Below are 22,871 nucleotides of genomic sequence, written 5' to 3' on the forward strand. Positions count from 1 at the left end.
GTGGTGACGGCATTACTTTGCATGTTTTCCTGCCTATGGTAACATTCACTACCGCGAACATTACTCAAAGACAGGTCACAAGCACAATGACGATCGCTCGACGCAGTAGTAATGAAGGATCACAAATCAAACAAGAAAAGCAAGAGTGGTAGATGCAACTTACCGGTTAGTTATAAATGTGAACTATTCGCACCACCGCTCTTCTGAAGCAAAGGGCAGTCCCCAGCACTGCTTGGTATTCGTCTAAGACCACACGCCTCTGCATCTCTGCTGTTCTTAATCGTAGCTCAAGTTCGCCCGTCACGGTGTATACGAATGCACTCGAAAAACGCGTACTCCGCCGTCGTACAAGCATGTGTCATGTTGTCGCGCACTGCCCGCGAACACGCCCACATCTGCATTTACCGGAGGTCTTGTCACTGGCTCTCACCTGGTCAGTCGTAACACGTGCTTCCTGGCTTCCGCATGCTCCGGCCGCCCGTCGTGTCGTCGTAGCGTCGCGGGCGAAAGTGCCGCCATGGCGGCCCCCTTTGCGATGCGGTGGCCCCTTATTTGGGTTTTCGGGTCCGCTGCTGCCCCCTCCTCACGCCTCGCGGCCGATCCTGGCCGCAGCAGCGCGCTGAGCCCACCTCACGTACAGGAACAGCGCGTAGTCCAGGCACGCTTCCTGCTCTCGCCGTTCCGCCTCCTCGCGCCTGCAACCCCATTGTGTAATGCGTGTCTTGACCCTTCCCCTTGCACGCTGCCACGAAAAAGAACGCACCGCAACGGCTTTTCTCGGCCGCGAGCCACGGCACTGGAATGGACAAGGCGTTGCGCTCCGAATTAAGGGGCACTGACACCGATTTTCGAAGTTTTCACTCGGCCGCGCGAACCTCCTGTATACAGGGGCGGCTGCGAACAAGCGCGAAGCTCACAAGATGCTGATGGATGGATGGATGCGAAACTTAATTGAAAATCCTGAGATGCACGACTCAACACGCAGTGGGCCTCTCCCACGGTGGGGCAGTCGGGCCAAACCAGACAGCCGCATCATGGATCCTCTGGACAGCCCACAATTGATCCCCGACATTGGGGCTCTTGATAGCGGATAACCACTTTTCTTCATTGGGTTGGACCGTGCCCCGCAAACGAGGGGCAACGGCAGAGCATGCAGTCTAGGCTAGCGATGAGATATGGTCTTATGAGAATACGGTTACTTTTAGCATGGCTCACCTACTGACGTCTGCAGTGTAAATTCTGGTGTCTTGACGCACCAGCAGTGTTGTACACGTCACCGAAAAAAAGGTAATTTATACGTTACTCGTTACACTAACGAAAAAAGAATGCGTTACCATCCTACGTTACTTCCAAAATAAAAGAAGTAACGCGTTACCGTTACCGAAAAAAAAGTAATGGGCGTTACTGTTAAACTGCACGACACTCACTCAACGAAACACATGTGGCACGTCGTTTATTCCACATCAGCATGGACTTAGGCAAACCCAAGTTCACGTGCAGCGCGAGTGTCACGAGACGGGCGAGCCGCGCTTAGTGCTGGTGATGTCGATAGTGGTACCCGATGCCACAGCTTCTTCCCTTCTTAAAACTTAAACGATCAGGAGAACGGTGCTCTTGCGTTGAACGCCGCAAAGGTTGAGTTGCCGGATTCGGTGAATCTTTTGCGTCTTCAGCCAAAAGTTCTTGACAGGCCGATAGCGTGTTTGTGTCGAACGATCCGTCAATTGAAACGTCCCGTCATTTCACTTGGTCAAAACGCCGTTGGTCCGTTCCCTCAGTCGTGTCCAAAGTGATCATGCGCTTGCCCTGCTGGTCACGCACGATACCTGGTATTCAATTTTAACGTGATAGCGTTAAGGCGTTAAGGAGCTCGTTTCGCGGAAATTCCGGCGTCGGAGTCATTGGTTGTGCGAGTGAAAAATCATCGTCCTATGCGTGACCCAAAAATCGAGATCAATGCAAATAAAATAAATAATTGATGAAGAATCCTGAAGCAGAGTGGAGATCGAACCCGGGTCTATTGCGTGGCAAGCGGATGTTCTACCACACGGTCACGCCTGTGCTTGTGAAAACAGTGAAAAGAACTTCCTGCGCGCCCCGCCGCGGCGGTCTAGTGGCTTAGGTACTCGGCTGCTGACCCGCAGGTCGTGGGATCGAATCCCGGCTGCGGCGGCTGCATTTCCGATGGAGGCAGAAATGTTGTAGGCCCGTTTGCTCAGATTTGGATGCACGTTAAAGAACCCCGGGTGATCGAAATTTCCGGAGCCCTCCACTACGGCGTCTTTCATAACCATATGATGGTTTCGGGACGTTAAACCCCACATATCAATCAATCAATCAATCAATCAACTTTCTCCGCTTAGAAATGCAGTGAAAGTAGCTCTCGTGCATCACAAACACACGCTTCCTTGTTACACGTGACATGAAATATTGCAGTAGTAATACGTGGTCTACAAGCGTCCATTGCCAAATGGCGTCAGAGTATGTGATTATCATAATGACTATACGTGGTTGAAAGCCGGTACCCCACTACAAAAGGCACACATGCTACTGTGTCTATTCCCTTAAGGCCACTTATAATGAGTGCATAGCAAATTGGAAAAGATTTCATGCAATAAGTGTTCGAAATACATACCAAGAACAAGATGTCGCTATCGTGTTCAACTCCTTAAGGCTAATCTTTAGGGTCCCCTAATTGTTTTCTGTGGTCGGAACGTTCGAGTCCAAACACGCTGACCTACCGGCCATTATTGCTGTTCTGGTTCATTGCACAGCTTTGCTCTAACCGCCTCGGTGGTCGGTATAATGGAGTCGAGTTTCGTTCTTATTTGATACCCCAGCAAAAGCTCCGCTGGAGACTTGCCCTCTTTCACTAGCATGCGGCGGTAACGGAACAGAAGTCTTGATATTCGAGTTAGTAGCGTAATTTCTTCGTTCTTGTTTAAGCATTCCTTCAACGATGTTACGGCTCGCTCTGCTAAACCGTTTGATTGGGGATGATAGGGCGCTGTCGTCCGTCAAGTGTTTTACTTGGTTCTTAGCTAGGAAATTGCGCACAAGAGTACGAGGTAGACCGAACTTCCCAAACATTGCCCGCAGCGCTTCCAGTGTCACTTCTGCTGTTGCAGATTTCATTGGGACTGCTACCATCGACTTCGTTCCGGAATCCACAACTACCAGTATATCACGTGTCCTTCAATAGGATCTGCATAGTCGGCGTGCAACCGGCTCAATTTCTGTCCCGTCGTGCGCCATGGTACAGGTGTCTGCGCTGGAGGCATCGCCGCAGCCTGTACACAAGCAGGAACTTGACGCACCAATCGCTCGATATCACTGTCCACGCCCGGAAACTAAAATAGGAATATTACAATGTTCTTCATGGTCGCCGTGCCTGGGTTCGCTTCATAAAACAAGTCCAAGATGCATCGATTTATAGCCGCGGAAAGCATGGTGTCCTAAGTAGACCAAGTCTTGGTAGTAAGTGAGTTCAGCCTTCTTTGCTGAAGTACGGCTGGAAGCGGCTCTGCTCTTTAGACGAAAAATTTTCGGCCAGCCTTTCTGAATCCAGAATTTGACTTGCTGCAGCAGAGGATCTGTTTCTGTAAAATGTACCACATCTCTGACCCTAATCGGTTCCCTTTTCAAGCATTCGTTTACCGCATCGGCGGCAGACCGTATACGGACGTGATAGCACTGCTCGTTCGAGTGAGCTTTACTGCCGCACCTATGGCAAGGTGTCATACCTTCGGCCTTCGATTGCCCTTTTCCTTGCCGATTCTTCTGCATGAAGTGTATGCCACTCTGATCCGTAGATTGCACACTTCTAGCGTTTGCGGCCGCTGATATAACTGAAAGAACGAAATGCTCAGCTTCCGCAAGTGTCATCTTCCTCAAACTCTTCCAACGTCGTCTCACATCTTCATCTAAGACTCCAAACACGATTAGGTATCGTAGCATGCGTTTGAGAGACGATCAGAAATTGCATGTTTTCTGCCAGCCACCTTACTTCAGCAACAAATTCGTATACACTTTCCCTTTCTAGCTGTGATCAAGTGAAAATAGCGTGACTTGCCGCTATATTGGTGACTTCCGGGGTGTAGTACTCCGCGATGTACTTAACCGCGTCGTCGTATAGTTGAGTGCGTTGCCCCTCATGGCAACATTCTCTTTTCCTTACTTTTCTGTCTCCCATTTCCCTTCCCCAGTGTAGGGTAGCAAACCAGACACTTGCTTTCTGGTTAACCTCCCAGCCTTTCTTCATACCATATATATCTCTCTATACCGCTAGAATAGCGATGTCCGGTGTCGAGGCCACTGCGCGTCGCTTTGTAAGCCAAACAATGTTTTAGCCCGCATGTACATTTAGCTCGTAATATGCAGAGTATGCACCGGTGGCACGCAGTAGGTTTTACGCATTTTTTGTGGCGCACAACCATTTACGATAAAACGTGACGAAATACCATGCCGACGAGCCGAGAACCTAAATTGCATCACCTCTAAAGAAGCAGGCATGTCAATCAGTTTAGAATAGCCGGCATGCTATCCTGCTTTGGGGAAAGGAATGGGGCTGTTTGGAATCTGTCTAGCTGAAGGGGACCTTCAATAATCAGCCCAGCACGTCATATATGTTCACGTCTTGATCACTATCATAAAAGTGAACCTGTTTTAGTGCACACTACTCTTTTTTTTTTTCACTCGCTACTTGTCATCGCCATTGGCGAATGGAATGTTTTTCCTGCTGATATCACAGACATCGTTAAGCATGAGTGATTTCTTAATCATCTAAAGTCATTCGTAAATCAGTGAGCTAATTGTTATCAATACCCGTGTTTTTCATCTCCAACGTAAATATGATTTACTGTTAAGTGCAAAATTGTGATTGTTTTTCTTAAGCATTGTATAACTTTCAAACGTTTTTATTTTGTTTTTACTTACTCTTGTTCGTGTATTCTAATTATATTGTTTAATCTTTATCTTCTATATTATTCAGCCTAGTCATTGCTCTTGTTCTCCTCTGTAATGCCTTCTGGGCCTTCAGAGGATCTGAATAAAAAATTAAAATGTTTGTCCGTAGATAGTTAATAAAGATGCGAAAATGTGGGAGCCAGGAGTGCTTAACTATCTGACTTCTGTGATGATAATTATCAACATCATCATCGCATTCATTCTGACTCAACAATTCAAGGCAAAGAGCTCTCCCATGTTCCGCCATTCAACCCGGTCCTGCACTTGCTGCAGCTACGTCATACCTGCAAACTTCTTGATCACATCTACCCAGCTAACTTTCTTTCTCCACCTGGCGCGTTTGCCTCGTCTTGAAATCTAGTTAGTTACTCTTAATGACCAGTAGTTATCATGCCTACTGGCTATGTGCGTTTCTTGCGTCCGTTTCTTCTTCTTTATTTCGGCTATGATGCCCTTAACACCCGTTTCTTCCGCGACACGCTCTGCTCTCTTCTCGTCCCTCAAAGTCACACTCAATTTCTTTCAATCGCTCGCTGCGTCGTCCTCAATTTGCATTGAACCCTCTTTGCAGCCTCTAGGTCTATGCTTCCTAAGTTATTACCGGTAAGATGCAGTTGTTGTATGCCTTCCTTTGGAGGGATAGATGTAAACGGTCATTCTTTATTTGAGAATGCTTGCGGAATGTGATTCACCGCATCCATATTCTTCTAGTTATTTCACTCTCATGATTCGGCTCCGCGCTTACTACCTGTCCCTAGAAAACATATGCATTTACATCCTCTAGTGACTCACCATCTATGCCCCACCACGGTGGTCTAGTGGCTAAAGTACTCGGCTGCTGACCCGCAGGTCGCGGGTTCGAATCCCGGCTGTGGCGGCTGCATTTCCGATGGAGGCGGAAATGTTGTAGGCCCGTGTACTCAGATTTGGGTGCACGTTAAAGAACCCCAGGTGGTCAAAAATTTCCGGAGCCCTCCACTACGGCGTCTCTCATAATCAAACGGTGGTTTTGGGACGTTAAACCCCACATATCAATCGACTCACCATCTATCAGAAAGCAATGCCCTCTGCTGAGACTGTTGCTCCCTACTTTAGTTTTATGCATTACAATTTCAGACCTACCGTTCTGCTTTCCTTGTTGAATTCAGTAATCACGAGTTGAAATTCGTTCCCTGAGTTACTCTTCAATGCAGTGTCATCAGCGAATCGCAGGTTATTAAGGTACTTTCCATTAACTCGCAACCCTAACGCTTGTCAATCTGGGGACCCGGAAACCTAGGGTATAGTGGTGAATAGCGTTGGAGAGATCGTGTCGCCTGCCTTACATCCTTTTTTATTGAAAACTTATCGTTTTCTTCATGAAGGACTATGGTATATGTCTAAATTCTACACGGCTGACTGGAATCTAGATTGTGAAACCCGGTGACTGCATCGAAAGGGCACGTTTTGCCGGTAAAATAGCACATCCCCGCACATAGTAGCAAAGTGCAGCCGATATCTGTCGTTATTTGTTCTTAAGCTTGCGTATGCTGGATTGCGATGCAGTATGTTTGTTTCACTGATATATGAAGCGCTCAGTAAAGACCGTAACATTGCGCACCACAAAGTTAATGCGTGCGTTCATTTTAGTATATATATGAAGATTTCTGTACCGCTCGCGTCCACCGCAGTTCTTCTGTACGGGAAACTGTGCGTTGTCGAATTACGAATCTCGCATTTCGGGCATATATACAAGAGATGAGCTGCTACAGAAGACTGGTCAAGGAAGTGGCATGTATACAAGTTAAGAATAGAAGCCGAATTCTCTATAATGTTAATAAAAACCTTATTCTTTTACCTTATGCGCGGCTTAAACGAATGTCAGCGTGACAAAAACGGGGATGAGAATAGGAAAGACAGACTTATATATAAAACAAACCTAACGATTTCTCGCAACAAACAGTATAATAAGAAACGGGCTCCTATGGGTCCAATTTCGGTTGCTATTAGTTACAACCATACCGAAATACAAACCAACTCTAGAGACCAGGAATGCCAGGAACGTATTCATTATTCATACAGGAGAAAGCAGCTGCAACTCTTATTCAATTCAAAACTTGTGGAGCAAGGAAAAAAAAGCAGGAAATACAAACTTACCGCCAGTGAGGCCGAATCCACCATAATATCAGACGTGCTAAATGTGCACTCTCTCCTCTTCATACTCGCCCGTCTGGTCTCTTGACGATGACAAAATTCGTCGCATTGACCTTGTTCGGGTATGTTCATAATCCTCATACTCTCCCATTAGCCTGAAAGTATGCAGACTTGTTTTTTTCCCTTTTAGTTTTTAGCTGGAGTGAAGCTAAGGATCTCCGCCAGTGGGTCTCACCGCGATGTTCGCCACGGCACACCCCTTTGAATGGTCGGCGCACGGTTTACGGTCATATAGCCTGCGGACGCCCGTTACCCGCATAGGTACACGAAACCACGTGTATTCACGTGTCTTCGTAATTACTCTATCCGGGAATCCCGAAGGCTCGTAAGACAAAACAAAGGCTTTATCCGAGGCCAGCGACCTCCATGATTCTCGTCTTCGGGCCGGTTTCATCGTAGTGCGAGGCGCGACTCGCTATATGCGGTGTTTACGGCTGCGGATGACTTGGAGGTCGACACGTGCCGGCGCCGGCGGAAAGGCACTGTGCCCCTACTCACCCCCGGTGCCTCCTTGCCCGTTTTATTTGGCCCGCTGCCGCCGGCAAACACACCGGCGAGGAAGGGAAGTGATGCCGCAGACACCTTGGATTGGCGTCCGGTTGGCTCTGCCGTTGCGAATGGTGCCCCGATGAAACTAACTAACGAAGCGAACAGGAAGAGAGCGTCGGGTGCGCGCTTTTGTGCCAACCAGGGGGCGCTGCGCTCTGCGTCGAGTGATACAAGCCGGTGCTGCATGCCATCACGTGAGTGCACCGGTAACGGTTCATTCCCAAACATATCGCGTTCCGCCGCAGACCTGGAAGCATGCCGACTCGAGTGTGACGGTTGGCGATGTTCTCGATCTGCACCGCATGTCCACCGCGTCGTCTGTGTAGCTCTATGCACTTGTAGCCGACGGAATGGTCTTGTCCCATCACTGCGCGTCGCGAATATATCTCGCTAGTGATGCTTTCGCGCCCGGTGAAGATGACGCTCTTACATTAGCGAGCAAACTGACAGGTACGCCGATGCTATGCTCGTTTTGTTGCCATAACACGTTATCGATCGCAGCTTCGATAAATCGCATCACCCTGAATCCTTCAATAATCGCGATAGGCTATAAAAGCCCTCCTGTCATAACTTAGGAAAAAAAGGAATAAACCTGAGATCACGAAGCTCGATTTGCGCGTATCGCTAACAAAGGCAGCCGTGCGACAATGCATAACAAAGACCAGCAGCCGTTGACATTCATTCTCCATAGCGACAACTTCGCTTCCATACCAATAATCGCTTCCATACCAATAATCGCTTCCAAACCAATAACGTATCAATGTGCGTGTTCGGCGTGCACATTGCGAGTTATCGTGCCCTAGATTATCGGTACGGTGAACATTCCTTTGTTGCTTTATTATGCAGCAAGGTCGTTGCAACTTGGCCGACCGCGCGCAACCATTCAATGACCAATGGGCAACACGGCAGCAACGCAGTCACACGCAACTTCTGAAGTTTACATGACTCGGCAGACACAGCTCGGGAATCGCACACCGCTGCATGAAATGCCAAGTGCGTTTTATCCTTCAATAACAAGGTAACAGATGTAAGTAACAAGTTTTCCGCCGCATTGAGCAATAAGCCCGGTCCCGTCTTCGCGTCGAGCTGCTCTGCTCTACCACTGGGAAAATGGCGACTGCCGGCCATTATTGCGTATAGCAAGCGCAAGTAAGTGAAGGAAATGACGTCAAATCTCTGGAACCCGCCCTCTACTGACGCGTTTCAGCAGATGTCACGCGCAATTTCTTTTCGCCCTCCTCTCGCTTTAGTTCTTCGCTCCTTTCCGTGCAGCCCATTTGCTTCGCGAGTGACCCGCCTTCTTCCTATAAGCCGAAAAAAAATGCGCGTTCCTAGCAAGCATTTGTTTTGTTGCCTATATGAGGTCACGGTGCATGCAACTGACGCGCAATTTCGTAGCGCTTGCTCAACGTTGCCTCCGAAACACGCCGTTGCTCTTATAACTCCACAGACGCTTATGCCGTCTGCCATATACTTCCTGCAGGTCCAGTATAGCCGCCGATAACACGGCAGCGATTGGCAAGAATGAAGCGAGCCGGAAGTTACACGCGACCAGCAAGAAAGCGTCCCATATACAGATCTCTTTCGAGACGAGGCATGAAAAGTTACGAGGAGTCAACGAAGTCTGACGCATCTAGGAAGTCTACGAGATAGATGCTAGCGGTGACAAATCCGCCGATATCGCGCTCCTGGTATTCATCGATGCTCTGACTCGCGAAGCGGTAACGACCACAGGAGAAACAAGTATACGAAAAGATTAGCACGTCTACACTTTTTTCTACTTTTTTTTTATGTTTAGTTCCACTGATCGCACTGAATATTGGAATACCACATCCATTCTGTTCGTCATGCTTCTCTTCAGTAGAAAGAGGGCAAGCACAAATATTCCAAATTTAGAATACTTGTGCCATTTTCTTTGTTGTTTTAATCGGTTGGTGATTAAATATTTGAATAATTGTTGACATGTGGCCACGGTGTGTCCTTCGACCTTCCCTATACTTCTCGTGTCTGTGATAGTGAATACAGGGGCTTGCAATAGAATCGAAAGTTGGCTAGTTGAATATGCATGTTATACCTGTCAGTTCAAGCGCAAGAATAAACAGAAAGGAAGAGAGGACAAGCGCTTATACAATACAGGGGCTTTTTATCTGTGCCAAATATAACGATTGCAAAATTTTTAAGACCAACTCCTGAAGAAGTAATTGATTGATATGTGGGGTTTAAAGTCCCAAAACCACCATATGATTATGAGAGACGCTGTAGTGGAGGACTCGGGAAATTTCGCCCACCTGGGATTCTTTAACGTGCATCCAAATCTGAGCACACGGGCCTACAACATGTCCGCCTCCATCGGAAATGCAGCCGCCGCAGCCGGGATTCGATCCCGCGACCTGCGGGTCAGCAGCCGAATACCTTAGCCACTAGACCACCATGGCGGGGCGCTCCTGAAGAAGTACTCTTGGTATTAATGTCACCAAAACACTACTGCTCTTTATATAGATGGCCTACAAAATAAGCCTATGAAAGCGGCACATAATCTTCTGTTACCATTTGTTACCTATCTAATGCCTGCTTATCTACGGGAGTCTTTCCAGAGAAGATGAAGTATGCTAGAACTAGTATCTTCTACGAATATGGTGACAGAAATGCTTTTTATAACTATCGTTCCATCTCCATACTTTGTTATATACGATTGGTTAAAAAACTGAAGAAAAATGACTATCTCCCCGAAGGGAACCATGATGGGGTAGCCTTAAGCGTGAACAAAATCGGGAATTTGCTTCTGAAGCATAACCGTAGCAGCTAGCTTGTGCCACTTGAGAGACAATTTGCGAATGCCAAATGGGTGGCTGTGACAACACTTTCGAGGACTGTTATGCTGCGTAAACATTCAGTTTGTGTGAATGTTTCTGATATGTGTACTTTTTTGTTGAGGGGACACTTTTTACGTTAAAAAACTGGACTGAGTACATGAATGTCCATCCATGGGAAGCTTTTGTTCCCATGTTGCAATGCGGCTTCCATGTTAAAATTTATTACCGTAAATAGGGGACCTTCAAAAGTATTTTCATCTTTAAAACAAAATATTTGATCATAAGATTTTCTATAGAACATGAACTATCTTAACTATTTATTCTTTTTCGATTTAGGTATAAAGGCGATTTTTTAGTTCTAGCGTCACGCGGTGTAAGTTTCGTCTCAATGTGTACCAAAATGATGATTTTATCAAAGTTGTGCTTTTTCGTGAACTTTAGAAACATCAGTAGTCTGTAAATGCTTTTCACGCAAGGTACACTTATTTTTTTGTTTTGCAAAGTTAGTATTTATTAATCAGATATTCATACATAGTACAATAACATAAGAAAAAAAATGGCAACAGTGAACATTTGTCAAATTTTCTTGAGGTGTATAGGGCAGGGAATAGTACAGTAATATTATTGAACTTCGGGATTATTATACACACAGCTTTGCTTAGCATCTAAACCAAATTAGGTATGGAAATAAAAAACAATGCAACAAAAACGGTTTTTTCTCACAAAAAAGCACTGACAAAACAATCTGCGAAATACGGAAGACTCCCACGCAATAAAAAATATCTTTCTGTTCGTAATATTGTAGCTATTCGCTTTTTTTTAATGCATGGAATGAGCACTTTATTTAGAATATATTTGAGATGGTCGCCAAAATGGCGGCAACTTTTGGCGTGGAATAAGCCTGTAGATCATGGGAAGCCGCCCTGCTCAGCGGGACTTCTGAACACCAGGAGTGGGCCGTCCGGTGGACCAGGGCCGTTGCCGAGAACCTCGAAAGATGTACCTCGAACGGTGGATCACTGGCATCCTATCCCCGGGCACAACCGTTGCGCCATTGAAGTTTATTCAACTCAACTTCCTTGGATAGCCTGAAACGGAAACTTTTGTACGCACAGTCATTACTTTACTTGCGGTGTTTTTTACTTGTCGCCTGAGAAGTGAAGGGAGGCTATCAATTGAGAGGGTGATGGGATTTGGTCCCGATTACGCTATCGCATTCTGCCCTGAAGGCGAAGCTCGAGCATTCTCACAAGTTTTGATGCTGCCAATACTGTGCGACGACAGCTATCATGCAAGATTGAAAGACTTTCCGGTGTTACAAATTTGCACCAACTTCTCCTTACAAGAATTTATTACAAAAAACTCGGGCTTGTTTGTTACTGCGTTGCACATCAAATCATCTGTCCGCGATTACCTGTATATATCGGAGGTCTACCCTAGATTGTTCATATGCTCCCCACAGACAGTAACATCGTAAATGAATACATTATTCGCACTCCATGCAACTCGGTATCACAAGTGCTGCCATTTTTACAACATACCCTATCGCTGTCGGCGAACTTGCATACGCAGTTTGTCTAGACGTGTCTACCGTTTTTCGGTTTCCTTCACAACACTTGTGGTCACGATTGCGATGTCGTTTCTCAATATTGACAAAGAGGATCCAGCCAATCGTGCGCGAGTATTTGTTTCTGCTTTCGCGCCTGTAGCAGTAAAAGACCAAGATATAGAGAGAAAGAGGTAGAGAAAGCGATGATGGGTATATTTCTCGTCTGTTTCAGTCGCAAGTGCAACGGTCAATGACTCTCAGGAAGTTGCTAATCACCAGGAAAGTCCGCGCGACTCAGGAGGGCGCTTTCTTCGCGCTTTCTCAACCAATCATAGTAGACTTTCATGTCTCGCTTGGACTTTTATATAAAGCTTAGAGAGCATGTTTGCATTATTTGCATTACACGTCATCACTGCGAAGGGGTCGCATAATCCGCGACAGTAGTCTCGGTGAAGTGCCAGGGCGAAAGGTACGTGTTTAGACAAAGGAAGTGTGCCCAGACTTAGCAATGAAACTAGAGATAGCATTTTTTGGGCCATTGCAAATGTGTGGAAGAAAGAAATTTTTAATGAAAACTAGACATATCGAGTTTGATCTCACGATATCTGATTAAGAGCATAACGGTTATTATGTCTTGAATAGGTCTGCACGCAGTGCAGAAGGACGTATCTCACTTCGTGGGGAGAACTTGTAGAATCAACGGATCCTCATCAATTACCTCATGCTAGTTGCGTATTTGCCACTTGCTATGCGCAAATGACGTGCCGTAGCTCTTTAAACGCAAACTGAGATCGATTACCGCGTTGAATCACTTTTCACCCATTGAGACCAATTTTACTTATCTTGAGTATAATCATTTGCATAAACGTTGTTTATCGCATCCATGACCAAAACACTTTTAAAATGTGCCGAAAGAGATAGGAAATAAGCTTGAGTGAAAAGCACGGAGGTTAACCAGAAGAAAATTTCCGGTTTGCTACTCCCTGCGCTGGGAAAAAAGAAATGGGCATGAATAGGTAAGGAGGGTAAAATGAGGGAAAGGGATGGTTAAAGAAAATATAACAGAAAACGCGCACACACTCAAGCACGGGATAGTCACAGTCGTTTTGCGAGTCAGGTTGACCGCAGAAACTTCAGCAGCACTTTCGTCGCTTTCTGGCTGGATGGTCGAATGTTTGGACACTCCAAAATTGACTCCTTCAAAAGCGGCCGGTCATCGAGCCGTGCTAACGTGGCCGAAAGCTGTTGTCTTTGACAGCTATAATAGATTTTTTTTTTCCGAAAATGAGCTACCTTCAAGGACTTTCAATCTGCGTTCATATAAGCTCTCCAAATGATGGTGCTCAATATATTTCGGATATCTCAATGTTCACTGTGTTCAATTGTTCTCTTTAACGGATGCAACAGTCGTAATGGACACTGTTAGAAGTACGAGTCACTGCAATCCTTCCTTCCTTCACGGTTAAGACATGCACATCACTGCCGTCGGAGTGACCGCCATGTTGGTTGTAAACGAAAGTGTATACTTCTCTTTCATCGTTACATTCAACATTCAGTGCGATTGATTCGTACCGCAGCCAACGCCTCATCTAAATAACATTTATTTATGTGCGGGGAAGTCGCCCACATAAAACTCTCAGTGCAAGAGGCCGCATTTACTTAGGACTTATGGTCACTTGATGATAGTATATACATTTAATGTAGTTACCAACTTCTAACTTATACCGAAAGTAACGACTGTAGCGATGGTATCTTGACTGATACTTTTTTGAAAAATCTTGTTACCATTCAGCGTGCTTACACATAGAATTTCTCGACAGAGGGTAAAACATCACGCAATATTACAAAGATAGCCCAGGGGAGGGGAGGGGGGTTCATTACCTAGTACCTTTGTGAGGCACTATATTCACATAGTTGTAAAAAAAAAGCTTCCTTTTATCGCAACAAAAATCTTCCTGCGGTGACCTACCTCTACATGGCGTTCAAAGTATCGTGCATGTGTTGAGTAGATATTACGTGCAAGACAATTCCCTTTCCCTCACTTTCAAGACGGACATTCGTGACTTAATAATAATATCTGGTGTTTTACGTCCCAAAACACAGACATCATGGAACTATTTTTGTATCGGTGATTCAGGATTAGTGAAAACAAACAGAAAAGAAAACATGGCCACCTTTTGACTTGACACGTATGTAACCAGGCACGTAGCGTCGAAAGACTTGAACAGTCACTGTTGTTAATGTTGCGTATTCGTAATGAACGGCCCTAAACCGTAAAAGCATCTCACACTAGAATTATAAACACTATTCTTGCGATGGCAACGATCAGCCGTTCAATGGCGTGATACACTCATTCACGAAAGAAGCGATTTGTGAATTGGACCCAACGCTTATTATATTAGGACATGGCAATTAAAATGTTCAAGTTTCACCATCTATCTGAAGTGATGGAAACATACGTAAGGTTAAAAAGCTCACAGTAAAGTTCAGTAATTTAAACATTTACCTAATAGAGCTAAGGTTTGCATACGTCTCTTCCATTATGTAAAAAAAGTGTGAAACAATAGTCTGCGCATTGGTACTTATAGCAGTTTTGTCACTATGGCAAAGGTTCACTATAATTGCTTTTGAATATATGTACAGTGAAAATCTGTTATTCTTACAAAATATTCAAACACGCTCGCGCACTCGTCTGGTTGTTGGTGCGTGACGATTCTTAAATGCATGTGGATTTAAACTCACTCCTGGGCTATGTGCTCGGCGTGACCAGGTCCACCGAGAACGACTGGCATTTATGAAGCAAACTGATCCGGCCACTCGTTGATGAAGTTCTCTTGCTCGGGCTTTGCCTATATTTGTCCAATCTCTTTTTTTTTTCTATTTTCACTGCGCTTTTCCCGTGTTATCTCCTCTCCCACTCATCATTCCGTCCTCTTCCCTCCTCTCGAAAGAGTAGGCAGGTGTAATACTCTAGCTGGCCAATGTCAGCCCTCCTAGTTTCCTCTGTGTTGAATTCTCGCGTGTCTGTTGCGCTCGCATATCAAATAGTATGAGCGCTTGTGTGTTTACGGTAAATAGCACGTTGGGTTCACTCGTGTGTTCCTGCGACTTCTTTCATTCCTTGTGAAAGGATTGTGTAACCAATGCGTTAAGTTCGAGGAAGGAAGGAAGCAGACAAAAGGATGAAAGGGAGGGAGGTTAACCTGAAAGACTCCCGGTTGGCTACCCTAAACTCGGGTATTAGGGAAGGGGACGAGAAAAATTAGAAAGAGGGAAGAGAAGAAAAGGGAGAGAGATACGGCAAATTGACTGCAGTGTGTGGAACTCCACCGCGAGTCAGAGGCATTCACACAAATCCGTCGTCCTCAAAAAACACAAGGGGGCTTTCACTTCCTTGTGGGTTGTATTAATTATAAGTATAAGTGGTGAATGCTGCTTATTCTGCAAACGCATACAAACCTGTAGTTTTCAGCGCCCGTACCTGCCGGTTTCATAATCAAAAAAGAAGGGCTCGAGGTACTGATTAGCGTGCTTAAAATGCAACCGCCGATGAAAACACGCCGGTCGCGGGCGCCGTTCTCACGTGTGCATGCGAACGGCATCTCTTATACAGCACGCGTGTAGCGCGCGTTCAAGCTTGTAAACAGATCGCGTTTCTTAATCGTGTATCAACTATTTTTAACGGGCACGTGTTTCCTCTAACGCGCGAGTTGAGCAAAGTTGCGCAACCCTCACGCAATCGCGGGCCTCAGTTACATTTTGTTGTGGTAACTTTCTCTAATGTATGAATCACGGCAAGCCTTAATGACGTGCCTGGTGTGAAACATGGCGAGGAGAAAGCGGCGAGGGCAATCGTCTTTGTTTATGCTGGTGCCAGGGCTCCTCACCGTATGTATCTCTCTCTCCATCTGTCTCTCGTGTCTCTCCGTATGTTCTCTCCTGCTCGGCCGACCCGAATAGCGTGCGATTCGCGTTATTCCGGTGTGTCGCTGTACCAGGCGAGGGAAACAATGAGTAATTCTCCCGCCAACTTATTCCGGCGTTCTGTTTCGATTCCAGCAGCGGGACATCCGAGGCATTGCTATAGCGACACTGTCGGGAGTCGAGAGTCATGGAGTCGGCCGTTGCGCAGTTTTCACGCTCCACTTACCGGTTCTTCAACGGGCCCGCGGTTCTCCTCACTCTTGGATATGCCGCCGTCGTTCTTCGACTCTCACCAGGTAAGAACCACTAGTCATATATACGTGTCCTCCTGTGTTTTATCGCATGTAAGCGAATAGGCTCACGTGACTGGACGTGCAGATAGCACTGATGCTTTGCCGGTTTTGGAACTGCGATCTCATACAACTTAAAAGGGGCACTCTTTGGTGTTTATTATTGTAATGCACTATTGCTAAATTATGAATCCAGATTTAGAGAACTCCGGATGAGCCCGTGCACCACTTCAGTTGTAAATGCCGCTTTCTGCTTTTGGAGTTTCTGGTAACAATAGTATTGGTACATTCATTACCAAGCGAAATTTATTTCAAGTGTGATATCGTAACGCATATTCTTAATATACAAAACAGTGGCGGTATGTTCGAGGGTTCTAATGACGTTTCTCGCGATCTCCCAGTGACGTGGTACTTATCTCGTCTCCACGCACTTTGTTAAAGCAATAGTTTGGCTATTTGTTGACCCTCCTTATAACGTTTCTATTAAATATCATGCATAATAAAGAATATTTTGAAAGATCGCGTGTTATTTGTACAAGGGGTGGTCAATAACACTAACTTTTAGGTCCACTAACTAATAACCATTCTCGTAACGCACGCGTTGATTTCTTAGAGCATGAGTCAAATAAACTGAAACACCTTGTTGCTTTCCTTCTTCGTCCTTGCATATGTCCCCCGTAAAAAAAAAAAAAACCTAATCCACCCAATTGTCCAGTCACGTTGATGCATGTGGTTGTCCTCGACCCTCGACTGCAGCATTCGACTGCGTCTCCAAATCATTGGAACAGATTCTATTGCTACAATAACCTACTGTAAAGTTGTTCTGTGAATTTGATTCATGGTCCGTTCTTTACCGAATATTATTATACGCAAAAATCTATACGCTGGAACTTATGCACTAGAATGCCACCAAGCTGCGCAATTCCGATGTGTGCTGTGTTTTCATTGCTCTAAACACATACTGCCATCTTTAAATCGTTTAATGGTGTCACGTCTGTAATTGAAACCTTGCGTTGTTTCTCGCGCATATACTGTTAATTGATGTTTCGTTTCAAGTTAACTTCTTGCTAATGGAAACTCATAATTATGCGCTCTAGGTAATGAGCGTCCTAATAAGAGTGTTTAGCGGTGAAATAGTGCACCGTTGTAGTCAACACATAGCTTTTTCTTTTATCGCCCGAGTCGCTCATTGATTGCTTTGTTGAAGATGGCTAATAGAGATCGTGAAGACTACAAAGACAGCTGCACGCCAACTACGGCGGTACAATATTATAACCGTGCTTAACAGACTTGCTCTAGCACTTATAGACAAATGGCAGTTGCGACTGCAAGGAGCGTGACTTTGGGCGTGTATGCTTTCTCTCTTTCTCTCCAGCTGTAACGCTCAAACTCTCCTATTCCTTTCCCCTGGGTCCTTACCGCATACGATAAACTGGCGACGCTCTATAAAAGGTCCGACTGACCAGTGCGCGTGTATGCAGTGGGGTGCGAAACGGACTGGACCGAATTCGAGCCCAAGGAGTGCAGAGCTTCTGTGAGCGGGGGCGGCCGAACTCCCGGCCTGTGCGTTCCCCTGACCTGGTGTCCGCCTCTGGTGGCCCTGGCCGGTCGCGGTCGCCGACCGAAATCGTGCGGCTTTCACGACAGCACGGTGCTGGTGTGCTGCCCTAAACCCGACGTGGTGAACCCGACGACGCCGAACACAGGCACGCTATCCTCCAGGCAACCCGATGAAGGGGGCCCCCGGAATGAGCCAGGTGTAGTAGTCGCTACAATGGGTGTTCCGGGAGCCCTCCCTTCCCATTCTTTCTCTCGCAATCTCTTCTCTCACTAGCTATATTGACGTGCATGCACTGTTCAGAAAAACATATTTGGCATGTCGCGACGCGTGATAACGGCGTGCCCAATTAGTTGCACGGCATGATTCGAGACAACTCAGCATGCTCAAAGAGTGGCTTCGTAGCCTTTTGCGACTGCAATGTAGACACCGAAATAAACCGAAATCATAACGTTGCGATGTTAGTGCTACAAAGACTGTGACACGTGTTCGCCTTTTTGTAGCGCTAAAATCACCGTGTTATGTAATCGCCCACTTATCCAACGACAAGTTCTTATAAACCATACCGTTTGTCCGTAAACTAAAAGTACTGATCTCGCATCAGGGCTGATGCAGTATTGATTCAGCTTTGATGTGAGCTCCGGAACACTTCTTGCTAGCATTTCAAAATCTCATGATAGGTCTGAAAGGTTACAGTCCCGATGGTGTTCCCGCCGCCTTATGGGCTGTTAACAGAGCGCCCGAGGTCACGGCAGCTGATATACGGGGAGCTTTCTCACCCTGGGAAGCGCTTTCTACCTGGAGTATCAATGGTCAGGGAAATTGTTTCGAAAAATTGAAGGCTGGGTGGGAGAAATAAATAAGTTTGCAAGACCCGGTGCCATTACTTTACCGACAGACTCCGTATGTGCGCGTGTTTGTCCTTGATAATCGATCGTTTGAAGTGAGCGCTCTTGAAGCTTCTTATACAAACAACTAAACAACTAAGGAGTCTTACGCTCAGGCTTGCTGACGTGTATTGCGGTATGCTGGAATATTGAATTTCACAAAAGTTTGCATGAGCTTTTCTTTTCTGTTCTTTTAAGCAGTTCTCTGTAGTAGCTACTGGTGTTACTGGCGTCTCTTGCCTTGTGACTGCATATATATATATATATATATATATATATATATATATATATATATATATATATATATATATATATATATATATATATATATATATATATATAGAAAAAGGAGTAATTCACACACAACGAACGTTTCAGCACAGTTTAGTCCGACGTTTCGACCGTGGGACCGGTCTTCGTCTGGGAATACAGGGCATAAAATTCGCGCGCTTATATATGTCAATATTCGAGACCCCCCCAAAAAAACACACATGCTCTTGTGTAACGAACAAGGCTCATCTGTATCAGTACAAAAACGGTTTTCAGTGATCAAAAATATATATCTATACAGCACTGTGTGATGTCACCATTTGTAAGTCATTGGCAGCTGATACGGCTTTGCGGGATACACGTGTGCATCGCGACATTACGGATGTCAAAGCTCTTTTCTTACAATAATGGTTCGCGTGTAAAATATACGCGTTGCCGATGATAAATGATTCTATTATATATATATAAGAATCGCTGTTTCTGTATACATTATCAGCACAGCGCACTCTCTGATAAAGAAGCAGACTAGCGTACACTTGTTATATTGTTGACCAATAAGCTTACGTGGAAGGAAGACACGTCAATGTGCCTGCATCCTCATTGATACCATCTGCTACAGTATTGAACTTGAATATCAGGTATGATTCCCGGAGTTCACGATCATGGTTTGAGCGGAAACCAGATTCAAGAATGGTCGCTTTCATTTGATCGAAAGAGTGGCCCGGCATGCGAACGTGTCGTGATAGCGGTAGATGAGGGAATATATTTACATGGGATTTGTGGTTATTAAAGCGTATTCTGAATGGAGTTTCAGTATGACCAATATATTGTTTCAAACAGGCACTACATTCCAACATGTATACGGCATTATAAGTGTCGCAGTCGAAGCTACCACGAATCTTTAATTTAAAGTCCGAAGACGTGCTCGCGGCGTTTTGCGTGGTTTGCATGTGCACACACACTTTGCACCGTGGTTTGTTACAAGGTGCACAGCCACTCTCTTTACGGGTACCAATTTTAGATGACGTTAACATGTCGTGAAGGTTTTTTGACCGTCGGTAAACAACACGAGGCGGAACAGAAAAAATTTTTTTGAGATTATCACTTTCGGTTAAGATGTTGTGGTGCCGTTTCAATATAGCAGATACCTTAGGAGCTGATGATGAAAATCATCAGCTCCTAAGGTATCTGCTATATTGAAACGGCACCACAACATCTTAACCGAAAGTGATAATCTCAAAAAAATTTTTTCTGTTCCGCCTCGTGTTGTTTACCGACGGTCAAAAAACCTTCACGACATGTTAACGTCATCTAAAATTGGTACCCGTAAAGAGAGTGGCTGTGCACCTTGTAACAAACCACGGTGCAAAGTGTGTGTGCACATGCAAACCACGCAAAACGCCGCGAGCACGTCTTCGGACTTTAAATTAAAGATTCGTGGTAGCTTCGACTGCGACACTTATAATGCCGTATACATGTTGGAATGTAGTGCCTGTTTGAAACAATATATTGGTCATACTGAAACTCCATTCAGAATACGCTTTAATAACCACAAATCCCATGTAAATATATTCCCTCATCTACCGCTATCACGACACGTTCGCATGCCGGGCCACTCTTTCGATCAAATGAAAGCGACCATTCTTGAATCTGGTTTCCGCTCAAACCATGATCGTGAACTCCGGGAATCATACCTGATATTCAAGTTCAATACTGTAGCAGATGGTATCAATGAGGATGCAGGCACATTGACGTGTCTTCCTTCCACGTAAGCTTATTGGTCAACAATATAACAAGTGTACGCTAGTCTGCTTCTTTATCAGAGAGTGCGCTGTGCTGATAATGTATACAGAAACAGCGATTCTTATATATATATAATAGAATCATTTATCATCGGCAACGCGTATATTTTACACGCGAACCATTATTGTAAGAAAAGAGCTTTGACATCCGTAATGTCGCGATGCACACGTGTATCCCGCAAAGCCGTATCAGCTGCCAATGACTTACAAATGGTGACATCACACAGTGCTGTATAGATATATATTTTTGATCACTGAAAACCGTTTTTGTACTGATACAGATGAGCCTTGTTCGTTACACAAGAGCATGTGTGTTTTTTTGGGGGGGTCTCGAATATTGACATATATAAGCGCGCGAATTTTATGCCCTGTATTCCCAGACGAAGACCGGTCCCACGGTCGAAACGTCGGACTAAACTGTGCTGAAACGTTCGTTGTGTGTGAATTACTCCTTTTTCTATACTATCAGAGCCTGCGTGATACTTCCTATAATCCCTTATATATATATATATATATATATATATATATATTTGTCAGACAGACCCTTCGACAACGCTGGAATGTCAGAAATGCAGCGAGGTACCTATTATGTGCATTAGGTGCATGTCTGCTAGGCGTCTGTTAGGTGCATCAATTATTGCCTTCACACTCTCCCAACTTTGGTTCTCATATTCGTGCCCCTTTTTCGTCAACCACTCAGGTTGCGGCGCCGTGGTCGACGATCCGGGGGCGGTCACTAACGGGCCGAACGGAGGAGTGAGGCTTACGAGATCTGCGTGGCCCTGGGTGGTGAGTGCCCCTTAATTTTCGTCGCTGCTTCCCAATATCTATTAAAGCGAAAGTCCTATAGATAGCTCGTCGAACGCGAAAACGGACCTCTGGTGTCAGAACTGCCGGAGTGATGCGAAAAAGATTCCATTACTTAAGACATCACCATATGACGTCACAGATCGCTAAAACTTGTGTTGTCATTATGACATCACTTAAAGTGAAGTAATAATCTCGTGACATTGCCGCTTGGTGAGAAGAAGACTGATCACGGAGGCTGTGCAACGCCAGGTGACGTGATCAGGTGACGGTGCAAAACCAGAAGGCCATTAAGAAGGGAGGGTTGCGAAGAAGGATATACATATACATCTAGTGAAAAAAAAAAGGGGGGGGGGGGGAGAATGCTTTAGCGCTCGAGTCAACTTCGGCAATTGGCTCTGTGAGCTTTAGGGGCGAAGCTGCTTGGGATCGAGCCGTGTCTTCAGTCCGTGGGCGTGACACGCTATTGATATCCGCATTTATATGATCATCCATATGGATATCTCAACACAATATGCGCATTGTGACGAATAAACAACTTTGTGTATACTGTACGCACATGTTGTCTCGTCCTGGCATTATCAATCGGGCAATGTAGGGAGGTTAATGATCCCCCAGAGTTTCTCCCACTCGTCATCATTCACTTCGTGCGTATGCTGTAATTTTTTTTAGTGCCCTTCAAGCTTCCTCCTCAAGACGTGGTACGTTTCTGGTCTGCTGGCCCGCAAGGTGTGGGTTCGGCCCCAGCGGTGTTATTTCGTGCGAGTTGAAATTCTATGGGCTTGGGTACTTAATCTGATTGCACGCTATATAACCATGGGTGAGTGAGTGAGTAAAAATACTTAATTGGTCCACAATAGGTGCGCGTTGATTCGGCGTCACCCGACTAGGCGCACTCGGGGACGGTCAGATCGAACCTGATCGTCCCTGGGCGGGTGATCGATTTTTTTTTCATGGCCCTACACTTCGGCGTGCCTCATAATTGTATTGCAGCAAGGTGGCAAGTTGGGCTAGTTGGATAACGTTCATGATTGAAAATTTTTGTTGAAGCGCACTGAAGACAGACGGACGGAAGAGGCTGAGCAAGCACTGTCCTTGTCAGCCTCTTCTGTCCGTCTGTCTTCAGTGCGCTTCAACAAAAATTTTCAATCATAATTGTATTGTTGTTTTGGCACGCAAAACAGTAGGAATTCTCGAATCCTCACCTAGGTATTCATTGAAAGTCAGAAAAAAAAAACGTCGTTCCTGTTGCTGTGCAAGCTGA

The 22,871-nt window shown here is 45.5% G+C and overlaps 2 protein-coding genes across 2 annotated transcripts in view; one reads left to right on the plus strand and one right to left on the minus strand.

Annotated features, from left to right (window-relative positions):
- The window catches only part of LOC119170137 (uncharacterized), a 70,287-nt gene extending 62,215 nt beyond the window's left edge, over positions 1-8,072 (minus strand). The window contains exon 1 of the mRNA XM_075885901.1: positions 7,955-8,072. Within this exon, the coding sequence (XP_075742016.1) occupies positions 7,955-8,072 (118 nt within the window). The remainder of the gene's footprint in view (positions 1-7,954) is intronic.
- Positions 8,073-15,629: 7,557 nt separating this feature from the next.
- The window catches only part of LOC119170136 (transmembrane protease serine 9), a 37,327-nt gene continuing 30,085 nt past the window's right edge, over positions 15,630-22,871 (plus strand). Inside the window, exons 1-3 of the mRNA XM_075885903.1 lie at positions 15,630-16,289; positions 17,765-18,040; positions 21,501-21,589. Coding sequence (XP_075742018.1) covers positions 16,181-16,289; positions 17,765-18,040; positions 21,501-21,589 — 474 coding nt within the window. The 5' untranslated portion in view covers positions 15,630-16,180. The remainder of the gene's footprint in view (positions 16,290-17,764; positions 18,041-21,500; positions 21,590-22,871) is intronic.

Source organism: Rhipicephalus microplus, chromosome 2, assembly GCF_043290135.1.
Source record: "Rhipicephalus microplus isolate Deutch F79 chromosome 2, USDA_Rmic, whole genome shotgun sequence".
Taxonomy (NCBI): domain Eukaryota; kingdom Metazoa; phylum Arthropoda; class Arachnida; order Ixodida; family Ixodidae; genus Rhipicephalus; species Rhipicephalus microplus.